Source organism: Pecten maximus, chromosome 13 (genome assembly GCF_902652985.1).
Source record: "Pecten maximus chromosome 13, xPecMax1.1, whole genome shotgun sequence".
Lineage (NCBI taxonomy): Eukaryota > Metazoa > Mollusca > Bivalvia > Pectinida > Pectinidae > Pecten > Pecten maximus.
Window position 1 is genome coordinate 29,055,372 of NC_047027.1, and position 16,667 is coordinate 29,072,038.

General features: G+C 35.0%; 1 protein-coding gene across 1 annotated transcript; it reads left to right on the forward strand.

Annotated features, from left to right (window-relative positions):
- The first annotated feature begins 5,631 nt into the window (after window positions 1–5,631).
- LOC117340951 lies at window positions 5,632–14,356 on the forward strand. Its single transcript, XM_033902747.1, has 11 exons — window positions 5,632–5,919; window positions 6,377–6,658; window positions 8,120–8,446; window positions 9,319–9,621; window positions 10,447–10,551; window positions 10,697–10,718; window positions 11,544–11,599; window positions 11,915–11,991; window positions 12,784–12,820; window positions 12,984–13,051; window positions 13,391–14,356. Exons 3-11 carry the CDS (start codon window positions 8,191–8,193, stop codon window positions 13,523–13,525), a joined length of 1,059 nt encoding a protein of 352 aa, XP_033758638.1. The 5' UTR covers window positions 5,632–5,919; window positions 6,377–6,658; window positions 8,120–8,190; the 3' UTR covers window positions 13,526–14,356.
- Window positions 14,357–16,667: the final 2,311 nt, after the last annotated feature.

Consider the following 16,667-nt stretch of genomic DNA (forward strand, 5'->3'; position numbering starts at 1 on the left):
CAACAATGAAAATTTCACTAGGGGCAAAGGTTTTCCCTATGGACAGCAATGATAATTATCATATGGACAACCCAAAGAATTATCATAGACGACAAGATAATTTAAAAATGGACAAAAAAGGGTACATTTCACTAGGGCAAAAGTTCATTATCACTAGGACATGATACATTATCACTGGAAGGGCAATGTAAATTACAATGGGCGACAAAGAACATTCATATGGACAAACAAAATTGAAAAATTATCACTCAGACAAGAAAAAATTTTCTTCATTATCACTAAAGAAATATACTTTCCAGGACGAAATGTAAAATTATCATAGGAAGACAAGAACATTTAATAGAGACAAAGAACATTTCACTAGGGCAATTATCTATCATATTACAGACAAAAATTACACAAAAGCACGATTTTTGCAAGGAAAGGGATGATCATTTTCACATGGACGGCAAAGAACATTCACTATGGAAGACAATGCATTACACGGACAAAAATGAACATTACTATGCAGAAAAAAATTTCATTTCATTTTGGGCGCAATTACAATTTTACTATGGACAGAAAATCATTTTATAGGGCAGAAAATCATTTAAATGGCAACAATAAAACCTTTCCTAGGGCAAATAACTACATATTAAACCCCCAAATCATTATCACTTGGGCAAACAGGTACATTATCACTATGGAAAAAAATGTTTCCATATAGACAGCAAGAACTTATCCTTTTGGACAAGAAAAAATATACAATCTTCAATGGAAACGATACATTTCACTATGGGACAAGGAAACAAAAAAAAAGTTCATATGGAAAAAATAATTGCCCCCCTTCATTACAAGGCGACTTATTGGGAAACAATGAAATTTTCCTTGGACAAAAGATCTTTATCACTATGAAAAAACAATTTGAAAATTCACTATGGGGCAAAAAAGATACTTTCAAATAGACAACAAAGCTTATCACTAAGGACAATGATGCATTATCACTAGGAAGCAATGATACATCACTAGGAAGCAAGTTCATTATACTATGGACAATACATTAAAATGGGCAGAAGAATTAAAAACATGGGTCACTTTTGGGCGGGCCAAAGTCATTTTTAAAGGCAAGATTATTTAAAATGGAAGGCAATGAAAATTTCATATGGACCCAAAGATAATTACACTATGGAACCCACAAGGAAAATTATCACATGGACAAAAAATTTGGGGAAAAAACATTTCACTATGGGGCAGACAATGCTTCATTTTCACTAAGGGCAAAATTTTAAACACTATGGGAAAAAATGATACATTCATATGGAAGACAATGCTTCATTTTCCTAGGACAATTTTGCATTAACATATGGACAACAATGATCATTAAACATAAGAAACAAGTCATTTTTTATAGACCAAATTGTTACAATGACAAGAAGAAAATGTCCCCGGGGGAAAAAGCCCTTACATAGGACAATATCATTACCCCTTGGACAAACAATGAACTTATCCCCTAGGACAAAAAGAATACATAGGACGACAAAGATCCCTTTTCATAAGTCTTTTAATCAACCTTTTGGGGAAGATGCGTAACTTGACCGGGGTTTGATACCCTGTCCCCAGGACCAGACAATGCTTATTTACAAGGACAATTTGCATTTTCCCGTTGGGACACCCCCGTAATTATCAATATAGGACCCAAAGTTCAAATAAATAAAAAGCTCCTTGACAGGGGTTTTTTCTTGTACTTGGACCGACATGTTCCAAATTATCACCAGACAAACCATGATCTTTGGTGGACAGACCCAATATACATTTACCCCCAATGGACAGGATTAACACTAATGGCGGTGGTCATTATTTATTTAAAATTTGAATTGGGATTTTTCCTAAATGCGGGAATTGCTGTCCGCGTTGTTCAAACAGGACAGGTTTAAAAGAATTAGTACCGGGAGAAAAAAAAATTTTAAATTACGGCCTGGGGGAACAGGGTTGATTTAAAAGGGACCCAATTAAAAAAAACCATAAACAATAAAAAACTCCCTTAAAAAATGTCGTTCTTTTTTTTGTTTTTGGAGTTTTTACTTTCAGTGGGGGCTAAAAACAGCGGGGATACGTGTTTCTTAATTTTCAAAAACACTAAATTTTTCCAAAACAGAGTTCCACGGGGCCGGTGGGGGGACACGGTTTGGTAGGTTCCAAAATGAGTAGGTTTGTTTTTAAACCGGAAGGTTTTATTGGAAAATTTGGGGCTCGGTGTTTTTAAAAAATGGACAAAGGTTTTTGTTTTATTAAAAAAAAAACAACTTTGGGTTAGAAAATAACCAAATAAAAAACAAAGGAATAGGAAACGGAGGCCCAAAAACGGACAAAAACAAACCTTAAAAAAAGGGGAAAAATTTTTCATTCATTTCACTTAAGAACGGGAAAAGGGTGGTTGGGGGTTTCTGGTTTTTTACTCCTTGTAGTTTTAAATAAACATTGGGACCCCCTACCGCGGCCTACAAGTTAAAGTTTCCTATTGGAACCAAAATACATTTTCGGAAACGTACAAGGTTTTGGGCCGGAAATTTCCGGGTACGGGTCCGGGGATGCCCCCCGGGTTTAATTACGGAAATTTGTTTTTGGTTTTATAACATTTTTTCCCCGGGGACTTTAAAAAAGGGTGGGCTACGAAGGCTTTAAATTTGTTTTTTTAACAAAAAACAAATTTACCCCCAAAAATGGTTTTTACCATTAACCCAAAATCTCTTGGGGTGGGAACCAAAAACAAAGGGGGTTTTAAAAATTGGTAACAATTTAAATTTTTCTGGAATTTTTTCGATAAACGTTTAAAAGCTTTTCCTAAGGCAATAAAGGTGGATGGACTGCCTTTCCACAGGGGCCTTGTTTTAAACCTAAATTAAACCAATTAACCCCCCAAAAAACAAAAAACGAAAAACCCAAAAAAACCTTGGGCTTTAAACGTTTCAATTAAAATTTAGGTTTTATTTTTCGGGCAACCCCTAAAATTACGATGAATTGCTTTTTTAACCCCCTTTTTTTTTAAGGGGTATTTGAAAGCCCGAAGAAAAATTTCGTATTAAATTTCCAAGGGAAACCAAGGGGCCCGGGGTCAGTAAAAAAAAAAACCCCCACAAAAAAAATTTCCCTTTGTTCATTTCCCTCACCCCCGGACCAAACGGGAATTTGGCGACGAAAAAATTGCATTAAGTTATCTTCCGGAGCATTTTAAAAAATCCAAAACAAAAAAAACGAAATGTTCTTTACTTTTGAAAAAAAAAAGAAAAAATTCTAAAAAGTTTTGGGTGGCCGAAAAATGCAAAAAAAAAGGTTGGGGAAAATTTTTTCCTTTGAAAACCCCCCCTACCTAAAACCTTTTAATCATTTAAAACATTAAAAAGCTTTGCTAAAAGGCGAATAAAGGGAAAAAGATTTTGATTGTTTTTTTAGCAAACAGGGGGGAATGGCGCTTTTAAAAATGGTAAGGCGGGGTAAGGAAACTTACATTGTAGACTTGTCTTCTACCTTTTTATTTAAATTTTCTTGAGGTATTTTTATCCGTTGCAACATTTTTGACAAATTTTCCTGGTGAAACCCCTTAATTGGTTTAAAAACCTTGGTTCTTTTTAGGGGGGTCAAATTATTTTGAATGGGTTTTTCATGTCCGGAAAACAAGATTAACCTCTTTTTATGGGACCCAAAAAGGGGCTTTTCCATATTTTTTACAACCTTAAAAATACAAAACACATTACAAAACATTGGGGGGCCAAATTTCATCTAGCCCGGCCGGGGCAACCCCTTTTAATTTTGCAAAAATTTTTTTAAAAAATTGAATTAACAAAAATATCGGATGAAAAATTTAAAATACAACAAAACCCCCAATTTTTTTGAAATCTTTTTTAAAACCCAAAACACTTTTAACAAAAAAAAAACGGGGTTTGTAAAAAAAAAATTCATTTATAAAAACTGTGGCTCTGGACCAAACTTTTTTTTTCCCCCCAAAAAACCTTTTCCTAAATAAAAATTACTTTTAAAAATTTGCCCGTAATGCAACTTTTATTTTACATTTAAACATAAAGAAAAAACGGGGGGGGAAAAAAAAATAAAAAGGCTTGTATTTTAGTTTTTTTAAAAAACCCCTCCCCTCCGGGATGCCCAAATTTCACAGTTTAAAAGGCCTGGGTTTAATGTGTTGTTACACTAAAATTCTGGGGGCGCCCCCCAACTTTTCGGAAAAACTTAATTTTTTTAAAGCTGACCAATTGTTTTCGGTTTTGGGTAAAAAAAGGATCCTTTCGTAAACTTATTTACAAAATTTTGTAAAGCATAAAAACCAGCTGTACAAGGGAAAAATTTGTTTTGTCGTTGTTTTTTAACAATGGTAAAGTACTTTACAAAATTTTTTCCCCTGCGGGAACCCCTTAGTTGGATTAATCAAATAATTAACTGGGACTTTCCCAAAAAGGGCTTCCAAAATGAACGTCAATCTTAATTTTTCCCTTCATTTTTTATTTGTCGTGCGATTTTTTTTTTGTTTTTTGTTTTTTGAAATTTTCAAATTCAAATTTCAGTTGGCAGTTCATAAGCTGGTGAACTCGCAACTGAATTGGTAGGGTTATATAGTGGCAGTGCCATACAATGGTAAATATAGGCACATGCACATTTATATATCGGAGACATTTAAAACATTAAATGTTTACAGACGGCCCCGGTACCTCCATAGCTCTGTCCCCGTCGGACACTACCTATACCAGGACAGAGGGGGACACGTTACCGGACATCACCTGTACAGCGGACTGTAGACCTGGCTGTACCTTTGTCTGGACACGACCGGACAACACCAACTTTACTGTCTCACCTGTGTTGTCACTGGGACAACTGGACAGATCAGAACACGGGACGTACAGGTGTACCGCTAGGAATGTTGTCGGGGAGTCGACTTTAACAGTCAGTGTTGATGTACAGTGTAGGTATATTATGCTTGTTTTACTAGATGATAATAGAACCTAAACATATATATTGTTTGAGCCATTGTATACCATAGTAAACTACCGTTCACTTAAAAGACCTTCAAATCATTTATTAATTAAGAGCATAACTAGTGAAATATGTATGGATGGATACAATTGTTATACTCATTATGAATACTTTTCCTGACCAGGCAACTTGTTTTTTTTTTTATCTGAATTCAAGAAAATGCTTGCTCATTATCTATAAAGAACAAGACGTACATTATTATAGAAGCCATGTGATAAGTTGCTTTTTTGTTAAAAATTAACTGAATCCCAGTTTGGGCTCATCACACACCACTTACGCATTCACCGTGATAACCCCGTACGTTTTGTGGTTTCTTCAGTTTGTTCCCAAGTTTTTTGAATCTGACAAGATAATATCTTTTTCTTTTCAAAACATATCAAAAACGTAGATAACGAACCCTATTAAAGTAAAATCCTTTTATTTCTTCAAATAAGACAATACTCATTCGATATCAACAGCATACTTTTCTGAACGCGGAAACTTATTGAATTTCTTATGAATCGTTCACTAAATATCATAACTCTTGATAATAAAAAACGTCAAAAACAATATTATCATACTTGTCGCTTGTCATTTGCAATATTACATGTAGTAGCAGTATAGGTGTCCAAATATCATATACTTAGCCAAATCGTTAAAATTCCTCAGATGGACCTGGAGACAGTATTGTATTTGACCCGCCACAAGACAGTGTAGACATTATTGAGAATCAGACCATCTCAGATGTCAGGTGTTCCGCCGACTGTAGACTAGCGTGTACCTACACCTGGTCTAGATCAGGTACAGATTACACAAACCCACTGAGTCTGTCTGTGGCCACGAGGACCAAGGCCGGACAATACACGTGTACAGCCAGAAACACTGTCAGTCAGGGAACAAAGACTTGGAACCTTATTGTCAGATGTAAGATTTGTCGATATTTTGAATTATATTACGTCAAAAATATTTCTGATGTTTATGTTAGTGACAATTCTCAAAAGTACATGTATGTCAACTATTCTTTTGTATTTGTATAAACCAGCCTACTCGTTCAGTGTTAACAGACTCTATAGCGTTTGAGATTCAAACTAGAAACGACGAGACTTGAAGTATTTTGTGTTGTTCTTGTTTAGTATCAAAGGTCAAATATGATTTACCGGCACCATACGTATTTATTAACTTTAATACTTTTTTTTGTATTCTTTGGTATGATTTTTTACTCACATATCCGTATGCATTCATTATAGCAGCGAGAGATATACATTTTCGCAAATCATGTTTTGTATTGAAAATTAGTTTTTGCTTTTAAAATTTGAGATGATATTGATTTCATACAATCCATATCAGAATTATTTAATTCTAACATCTGTATGTATTTCAGTTCCATCACGAATTCTCAGTCTAGATTACACTGACGGTGATTCTGACGTGGCTGAAAATGGACCCAAGTCGCTGGTGTGTTCAGTGGAGAGTTTCCCTCCGTCCACAATACAGTGGTTCTATAAAGCGAACAACACAGTTCTACTGACCACCCCAGACGTCCTGGAGAGTACCTACACCCTGACTAACGCTGACTGTCTGGACACCGGACTCTACACCTGTTCTGTCAGAAACAGTGTCTCTACCACAGCGGTCACCAGAGATATATCTGTCAACGTTCTGTGTAAGTTTGTGAAAAAAAAAGTAAATTACTACGCAACCAATCACTAACATGACTAACTCATTGACCGAGTGAGCACGCACTTCACCGAGTGCTCACTTTTACCGAGCACTCAAAATACCGAGCACTCACCGAGTACTCACTGAGTACTCACTTCTTACCGAGAATTCCCTAGCATATATATACACATAACGTTATGCATGTATGTACAGCTCTGTGCTCTCAGACACTTTCTTATGAACAACGAGCAGATCAAAGGCTACTGATATTAATCAAAATACATGTATGTGATGTACCGATCCCACAGACTTACTAGAGTCCCCACGGAGAAGGGAAGCTTTACTCAGGCACATCTGCCTCCGTAATCTCCCGTAAGTTATCAAATACTGGACAGTACTTTGATGTAGGGAAGCCTTGTTCAGGCACGTCTATATCTGTATTATTACCTTTTTGTCGGGCCTGATCGCGTCTTTTTCTGACAAGGAAGTGAACCGTAACAAGCTTCGACCGCCGCGTTTTATAGTCTCGCGAAAGTCGAAACTAGTGCCACCTATTATAAAATCAGGATCTTTAGAAAGCTTCGAAACCTCCTAGGTATATATTTCTTACAAATGTCTACTTGACGTTGAGACTAGCAAACCAAGTGGAAGACGGACAGTCCGAAACGACAGGTAACCAAACAGTGGTTCACCACACACAGCAGTTCAAGGCCTTACAGAAATATCCCTACGCCTAAGGTTTAGTTATTGCAGAACTACCAAGTATTTTACACTTAATTTCTACTTAAAGGAAATGGTGTCAATTCAGTTTCAAAAATCACCTATTCAGTGACTGTGATCTAGACCACAGGCGCCTGCATAGAAAATGAGAAATTTGGCAAAGATGATATCAGTAGTATGTCTACTGTGTAAACGTGAAGGCCGGAAACTCCGTCTCTCAGCCTGTCCAGATTCCTCATTTATGTACGAAGTTGAAATGTCATGCATTTATACAATCGACTGTCACCGGGTGCATCTCAGCATGCATTTTTTGTCCCGAAAAAAGTCTTCGGGTCGTTGAAGAGTTTCATCTAATTTGCGATTATTTGAAGAGTTTCGCGTAATGAACGATGATTTATAATCATACATTTTTGTATTATTTCAAAAGTGAGAGTCCCGTGCACCGAATATGACAGTACATGGGAAAAGCTAACGAAGTCAAAAATGACCATTCTGCAATCACATACACGTACATGTAGTAGGCCTAGCACTTTACTTTGAAAACAAAAATAAAAAAAATAAAATTAAAGGGAAACGAATTAGTATACTTTTGTCACAAAGGTAGCACAAAATGCATAATTGTATGATTAATGTTTGTCAGTTTGCTGAAATCAGGATGAACAAAAGGAAAAGTATATCATGAATAAGACTTTCATCAGCTTATCTATGTATTTTTTTCATTTATTTTTTTTTGTATTTATTATAGGTAAACCACGTCAGGACCCAAGAGTTAAACTTAATAACGATTTTGGATTAGCTACGGCCGAGACTCTAGTCATGAATGCCATGTTCCTCTCGAATCCGGAACCAGTTTTTTCTTGGTCTTTTGAAACATCACCAGGCACGGGTGTTACAAATCTTGTCAATGGCAGAGACAATTTTGATATTCAAAATATGTTCACAGTGAGAAATATGTCAGCCGTATCAGTCGGGACACGAAAGAATATACAAGCGTCCTGGTTTGGTGTCTACAATGTAACGGCGACGAACAGTCAGGGCAGTGATACACTCAGTTTTACTGCTGCAGCAAAAGGTGAATACATCTGATACTATTATTGTAGTTTATTGAAGAATATCTAAAGCTTGCGCCGAACTCTCCTTTTACCGCGCTGTTTCCTAAATGTTGCACCTCTAACAATCTAGAAAACATGACGTGATTGCTTCACAATTTTCATAGACGACACGGAAAAACTAACTGCATTACAAATTAATCAAACGAAGCGAGGATTCTATTGGAAAACAATTGCGGTATAACGACATCATTTTTACCTTTTATAAAGATTTTCATTGCAAAGAATTTGACTAGAATTAATCTTCGCGGGCGGGGCCAAAACGGATCAAACTGACAGACATGTAAACATTGTTCTTCAACAGACATAGCCTTGGTGATAGCTAATAGTTTGCATGATATTAAATGACCCTAGTCTATTCCCAGGGTTTGTACGTCAATCTTCGTTACAAATAAACATTTTGGCAACGAATGCCACTAATTGTAAATAAGGTCGAATAAGTATCTCGAAATTGTGAATTTAGCTACCACTAGTCTTCACATCCGCCATTGCCGAGCGGTTGGAATTTACTAGTTCATGCATATTTAGAAAAACACATTCTTTCTGGTATATGTGGTCAATATCATTATCAGTTGAAAACCAAACATATTTTGAATGTATATTCTAACGGTTTGGTACGGGGTCAAAAAGTGTCAGTTTAGGTGTATTTTCCTTGTGTTACCCTGGCTCCCATGTCTGATATCCGCATGCTAAATATTAGATTAGTCAGTTGTATTGTGTATAGCATTGGGATTATATTATTAAAAACAACAATGTTTGGCAAAAAGTCAGTATATATGCATAACGCGGTGACAGTTAAGGTCACTTTGTCTCTATTTTCAAATTTCTTCTGTAGGAAAACCAGACCCTCCGTATGGGGGTTTAGCTATGTGCCCTTTTGAAGATCGAGCCACGCTGAGTTGGACATCCGGCTTCAATGGCGGGTCTAGTCAAACATTTATAGTTGGTATACGGACAGATACGCAGAACAGCATAACAATCGACAGAAATATTAACCAGTCTGACCCAGGACGTGGCCAAAGTGTTACTACAACAGTTACAGGTCTGGCAGCTGACACAAAGCATTTCTTCACTGTATATGCTGTTAATGAATTTGGGAACTCATCTTTGATCCAGGAAGTTAACTGTACAACAAAAGGTGATCGATTTTTCAATAAACAATTATAACGTAGTGGATTGTAGGTTATCCCAGTCATTTTGACTTTGATTTGTCGATCGTCAGTGCTTATACACTTATAGCTTTGAGAATAATTGTTCTCTGATAAAATGATTTCTCATTAAAGTCGGCTAAAAGAACAGATCACAGTGTATAGTTCATTTTTCTGATATTTCATTAAATCTAAATGATGATCCAACGTATTACTTAAGTAAAGAACCAGCCTAAGAACAAATCAAACATATATGAAATATGAAAGTTGAAACAACAGATTAATAAACTAAATTGAAATATAAAAAAAACTGTTAAAAGGGATAAACAGATCTCGTATTATGCTCCCGATTTATACGTAAATGAGTTTCTTATTTGTATATGTGTCATTGGAAATCCATTAATAGACTGGATCTTCCTTTTATGCGTGTCCCCACACATACAACAATTAGATAACATACTTCCTATAGTTCTACTCCACACATATGCAGAGATAATTGTGTATATGGCGGTTATAGTTATATAGAGAGGTAAATGCTAATAAAACAGATAGATTTGACATTAGACGACTTCTTCAGTACAAATGGTTGATTATTTCGGCTTCAGTTGTCATATATAACATGATCATACTAGCAGTTTAATTTTAAGAAATGGAAGCATGCGACAACCCAAAACTTGGTTACATGTGTCAAATAACTTGCAGTGACCATAAACTTTAGGATACAATGAAATTTTAAGAAATATTTCAGTAAAAAAAAAAACTCTTAAAAAATGTAATGTTTGTTGATAACAAATAAAACTTGCTTTCTTATTCAGCACGTCCATCTCTAGCCGAAAGTACAAATGTAGCAGCAGTTGTGTTGCCAGTCACTGGTGTTCTAATACTGCTGTTGACAGCTGGTGTCGTGATTTTTGTCAGACGTAAGTACATATACTGAGAACAAACAATGTCGTTATCACGTTTTTAACATATCTTAGAAATATAGTGTGAGAAGATCGTCACACCAAAAGTAATTATAAATGATTTTCATAATACAGAAATAAGGTGTTGAATGTTGTTTTGCAGGAAACCGACAACTGTGCTGTAGGTAAGTAGATGTACTTTAAATAAGAAATTGTGCTGCACGTAATTGGAAATGCTGAAGCTACTGCATGTGCTGTATGTAAGTAAATGTAGTGTACGTAAGTAAATGTTCTGATAGTAAGATGTTGTAGATAAGTTAATGTGATGTAGGTATGTAACTGTGGTGTAGGTAAGTGGATATATTGTAGGTAAGTAAATGCTCTGTATATAAATGTGCTGTTGGTATGTAAACGTGTTTTAGCTAAATAAATGTGCTTTATGTAAGTAAATGTGCTATGGGTATGTAAATTTGCTGTAGTTATGCAAATGTGGTTTATGTTCGCAAATGTAATGTAGGTATGTACATTTGTTTTGTAAGTAAATATGGGGTATGTATGTAAATGTGTTCTAAGTATGCAAATGTGCTGTAGGTATGCAAATGCGCTGTAAGTAGGTACATGTGTTGTATGTACTTATATGTGCAGTAGGCATGAACATTTCTTGCAGGTATGTAAATGTGCTGTAGGTATGTATAATTGATCTAGGTATAATACTGTCATAAGTATATAAATGATTTGTTGATACATGTAGGTATACTTATTATTATTTTGATACGTCAGCATACCTTTTAATTGTGATGACAGATGATTTTTGTTTGTAAATGCGTATATGTCGGTTTAAAATGTAGGATTACCTTGACAGAAACACCAAGCGTCATAGGATCAAAAACGTAAATATGCTTATTTGGTTAGCATTTATGTACAGTAATTAAAGCAGCAGCATTATTGAAACAATGTAGCTTTGAAACAAACGCTTTCTTTCGATCATGGCAACATTTCTTATGTTTCAGAAATTGTCAACTTCCAAAGCAGACGGAATTGCAGAATGTTCAACTTTCAGAAAGAGGTAGTATCAGCTATTGTAATCACCGTTACCATAGAAAATACGTTACCTAAAAGGTGTATATTGTTTTTATGTTTTTATTTTTGTTTTCCTATCAGTTTTAAAACTTAACGGGCATAAAACAAAGATTCTGCTTTGATAAATACCTTTGAATTTTCAAACGAGCTTAATACTTTTATCTTATTTACAGACGGAAACCCTGATAGAAATAATGAAAGGTAGGACTGCATTCAGAAAAAAATTATTGAATAATGCTACATTAAAAAAAAAATTAAATCACTTGACCGTCATAATTCATGTTTGCATTTTTTTACGCAGATCTCCATATCAACAACTTGATCCAAATGACATTGCTAAGCCGTCCGTATATTCTGAACTTGGAGGGATTCAGCACAGTAAGACAGTTTTGCATATAAATGTTTACATTCGTAACGAGGAAGTCTCGCTGCTTACATATTTAAGCAGTTTGTGATTATATTTGTCAGTTACGTACATTGTAATATGTTATAGTTTAAAAGACATTTTTTTTTATTCGTCAATAGTTTAAGTGTTTGGCTGCCGTTGTTTGCCTTGAAAATAACAGTCCAGGATCAATTGATAATTCACCTGTTTATCACTGTATACACACCAGCTGGCGGCTTACAAAGTCATCGTTGCCCACTGGACCAGAACGAAATTGACCATGGCTTAAAGAGAGTAGATATTTTAGTGTAAAGAAAGAACTCGAATTTAAAATAGGCCGCATTACAGAGTAGACACAGTAGTTAATCTACTAAAGATGTAGTAGGATTTTGTTTGACTACTATCCAGATTGGACAGAGTTCGATGTAGACAGAGTCTACTGTATTTTTCTCTATGAATCTAATGAAGTGTCCATAGTATTGTTGTCTTGATATTGATTTTTGTCGAAGTATTAACGTTGAAAAATATCCAACATAATGCAAATCAACAAAATAATAATGCTTTGTTGTTTTGAAATGAACGAGCGTAATAATAAGGGATTGAGGTTAAATACCTTGATGTAATTATTCATGAATATTCATACAGTATATTAATGACCAAAATGTGCATTTACCTGAACGTTGATATTAATATCTTGCTTCGGAAACATTAGGAATTAGTATTAATGTACTTTACTTTTTTACTTAAGTGAATTAATGTTTCCACATTATTCTTTGTACTTACAGTTTACCAAAACGATACAGTCGGTGATGGAGAGGGCGGGTAGGTGATGCTTATCAGTTTTCCTCTGCAGATATTTAAGAAGTATAATTTGTTTCCCTTTTTGGTTTGTAATACACTTTCTTTACTCTTAAAATTATATTTATATCGATGTTACCATACTCGAAATTATATCAATTTGTCTATTATCTATTTGTAATAACAGACAGTACCAGTCTTTGGAGGGACGCTCCGATCCGAACGTCTATGATGAACTTCACAGTTCAGCATCCCGTAAGTGGTAGTACACATTGTAGCTTAATACCAGAAATGTAAAGAAATATAATACATATATGTTTTACTGTAAAATATTTAGTAAATGAATAATTTTTTTTTTCAGATACTGACTAGGATTCAAATTTTGTCTCAGTGATATCTTCATTAAGTAGGATTCACACATCATGTTTGAGTTTATTCTAGTATTTAATAATCACAAAATGAATTTTATGGAACCACATAATTGAATGACAAATTAATCACGTTGCATTATCACATTTTTATCATTGTAACCATTTTGATTGTGTTTGATGTTCTTGCTTTTCGTTGAGGTTATTTGTGATCTCTGTTTGACAGGAGATAAAGGAACATATGTCAATACCGTCATCGGCAGAAACAGGAAATACTGATACGGACGAGAAAACGTTTACAGAAGATATACAACATGTCGTATGGCATCAGTATTTAATTGTATGTAAATTAAACAGTTGAAATCTGCTGAGAACCGCGTCTGAAATGTTCTGGATTTGAATAGAATAAATATTGCCAGCTTCTAATCAGGCAAAACAAGTACGTCCACAGAAGAAGATCATAACCATTATAAAAGAACAGGATACGAATGTTGTTTTGTTACAAAACGTTATACCTTTGTAGCCGCTGACTTGTCAACTGTATATAATTGAACAAAACAGCGCTGTGGGAAGGTGGTACTTACCCAGTCATCCCGTCAATGTATCCAGTGTCTTTCCATTAACAGGAAACTATATCGGGAATACCTCAATAACTATTTGATGTTTTACATTCGACAAGTTGTTACATTTTGCAGCCAGTTAAAGATTCACTACTGTTAAATAACAATTCAACTTGGTTTTACTGATTTTTCGTATCATGCCAAAGTTCCCTTCTTTTCTGAACTTGTGCCTTTTCCAAGACTGTATAACTAAAGTATGAAATGCTGCCATTCTTAAAGAAACGGATTGATCAAGTCCAATAGTGACATTGTAAACATTTTAAGAATGTTGACCGGCATTCAAAAACAACGGTAGAGAATTCGTAGTAGAAAAGCCATCACATTGAGAAACACATTTCAAGACATACATACAGCTTTTAAGCACCGATATGACATAGAGAAATGGGAGAAGTGATTTCCTTATGCATTTCATTGTTTGCTTATCAAAAATAAAATATAGTTATTATTGTAGTACTTTTTCATTTAAGCCACCATCGGAGATTTTTACATTCGTATTTGTTATGTTTTATTTTAAGTTTTATTACTGCTTTGTTTAATTGACGTTGAATACTTTTCAATAAAGTCTCAAATCAGAACATTCCAAGTTTGGTGTTAAATTAAAAATGGACATTTGACGAAAATCGTCAGTAGTCAGTTGGCAGCTTTGGAAGACATTTAAAATGCATACATTCAGCAAATTCAAACAAGTGACCTCAATTTATGATTTCGGTAATCTCCAATACCAACCAACTGACCATCATTGTGTTCAATACACTTTGTTAATCAGTACAATAATAAACCACATTCCTACATAACAAATCATCTGCTTTTTGCTACAGTAACAAAACCGATAGTGCCATTGACGTTTACAAGTAGGCTGCTGGGATGAAGAGCCACAAAGTTATTCCAAACAAAATCTTTCCCACGTTACAGGTCGTATTAGTCCAATTTTTAGAAATCGTTAAGCAAACTTCTGAGAAACAAAGAAGTAACACACCAAAAAAGATTAGACGGAGGTCGTTACCTACATAAATATATGCAGTACTGGTGTGATTTGCGGTAGAGTTTTTTTTGTTTCTGTTTTTCTTATTTTATCCTATTCTTTTTTTTGGGGGGGGGGGGGGGGGGGGGGGGGGGGGGGGGAGGGTGTTGTTTGTGCTTTTTTTTTTTTTGTTTTTGCGGTTATTTTTTTTTGGTCTGGGTTTGTTTTTATGTGTTTTGTCGTTGTTTGGTGGTGCGTTGGGGGGTTTGTATGTGTTTTTTATTTTTTATGTTTTTGGTTGTTTATTTTGATTCCATTTTCTTTCCAAGGTCTATAACGACGAGTGCTTCTTCGTGGTCTTCACGTTCCTTTGATACTTTCTATTTATGTAGCCACTATCTTCCAAATGGGCATCATATATGACGTGTTGTGTGGAACTACTAGAATAATACACGTCTGCCATGCTGTACACTGTTTTTATTCAGTCTAAACCTACCAAATACATCAATGTAGAGAAAGTGTTGACTAAACGATAACTTCAGTTAGCAATTAACCTCTAAGATAATGAGCATTCATCAAACTCCTACAGTGACCATTCTAGGTGTCTCAGTAATACATGACAAAGACCCAGGAAAACAAAATACCCGAGTATATAACTCTTGGTCTGGAGTATCTTTTTAAAGATAACAAGCATTATCGGTTAAAATGGTGATGTAAATGTGATTATCGCAAAAAAAATAAAAAAATAAATAAATAAATAAATGAAAATAAACATAGCACATATCAGGTAAGCCGACCTCGACAAGCATGACGATTAGCATTTTGATGCAGTGAATGTATTTACCAGATACATTTACTTATTTCCAGACACATTAAATGCCATCATACGTTGGTGATTGTCATATGTTTGTACATTGTATACCACAAATTGTTCAATTAAGTCCAACATTATGGCCCTCCTCTAGGCTGCATCTGTACGCACACGTATGTCACAACATGAAGGATCACCCCTGGGTCATCTTTGTGATGCAATATAGTTTGATACGTTGAATCACGTGTTTGAAAATAAACTAGAAGCTTTCAGACAAAACATAGCCTCTTATGTTTTTTACGTACACCGTATCTAGTAAATGTTCGCCCGGAGTATCTTAGCATATGACACTTATATAATACAGCTGTCCAATAAGTGACGTAACGCTGTCCAATAAGTAACGTAAATCTGTCAATAAGTTACGTAAAGCTGTCAATAAGTTACTTAAAACTGTCCAATAAGTGACGTAACGCTGTCAGAAAAGTGACGTAAAGCTGTCCAATAAGTTACGTGAAGTGTCTAATAAGTTATATATTCAGCTGTCCAATAAGTTACGTAAACTGTCCAATAGATTAGGTAAAGCTGTCCAATAAGTTACGTAATGCTGTCAGATAAGTGACGTAAAGCTGTCCAATAAGTTACGTAAAGCTGTCCAATAGGTAACGTAAAGCTGTCCAATAAGTTACGTAAACTGTCCAATAAGTTACTTAAACTGTCCAATAAGTTACGTACAGCTGTCAAATAGGTATCGTAAAACTGTCCAATAAGTTCCGTAAAGCTGTCCAATAAGTAACGTAAAGCTGTCAATAAATTACTAAAAACTGTTCAATAAGTAACGTAAAGCTGTGAATAAGTTACGTAAAGCTGTCCAATAAGTTCCGTAAAGCTGTCCAATCAGTTACGTGAAGCTCTCCAATATGTTACGTAAAACTGTCAATACGTTACGTAAAGCTGCCAATAAGTAACATAAAGCTGTCAATAGGTTGCATAAGCTGTCAATAAGTTACTTAAAACCGTTCAATTAGTTACGTTAAACTGTCAATAATTTACGTAAAACTGTCCAATAAGTTACGTAAAATTGTCAATAAGTTACGTAAAGCATTTAAATAAG

Coding starts and splice junctions, on each gene's coding strand:
- LOC117340951 (XM_033902747.1), top strand. CDS start 8,191: ATGAATGCCATGTTCCTCTCGAATCCGGAACCAGTTTTTTCTTGGTCT. Junction 10,552..10,696: donor TGTCGTGATTTTTGTCAGAC/GTAAGTACATAT, acceptor GTTGTTTTGCAG/GAAACCGACAACTGTGCTGT. Junction 11,992..12,783: donor ACTTGGAGGGATTCAGCACA/GTAAGACAGTTT, acceptor TTGTACTTACAG/TTTACCAAAACGATACAGTC.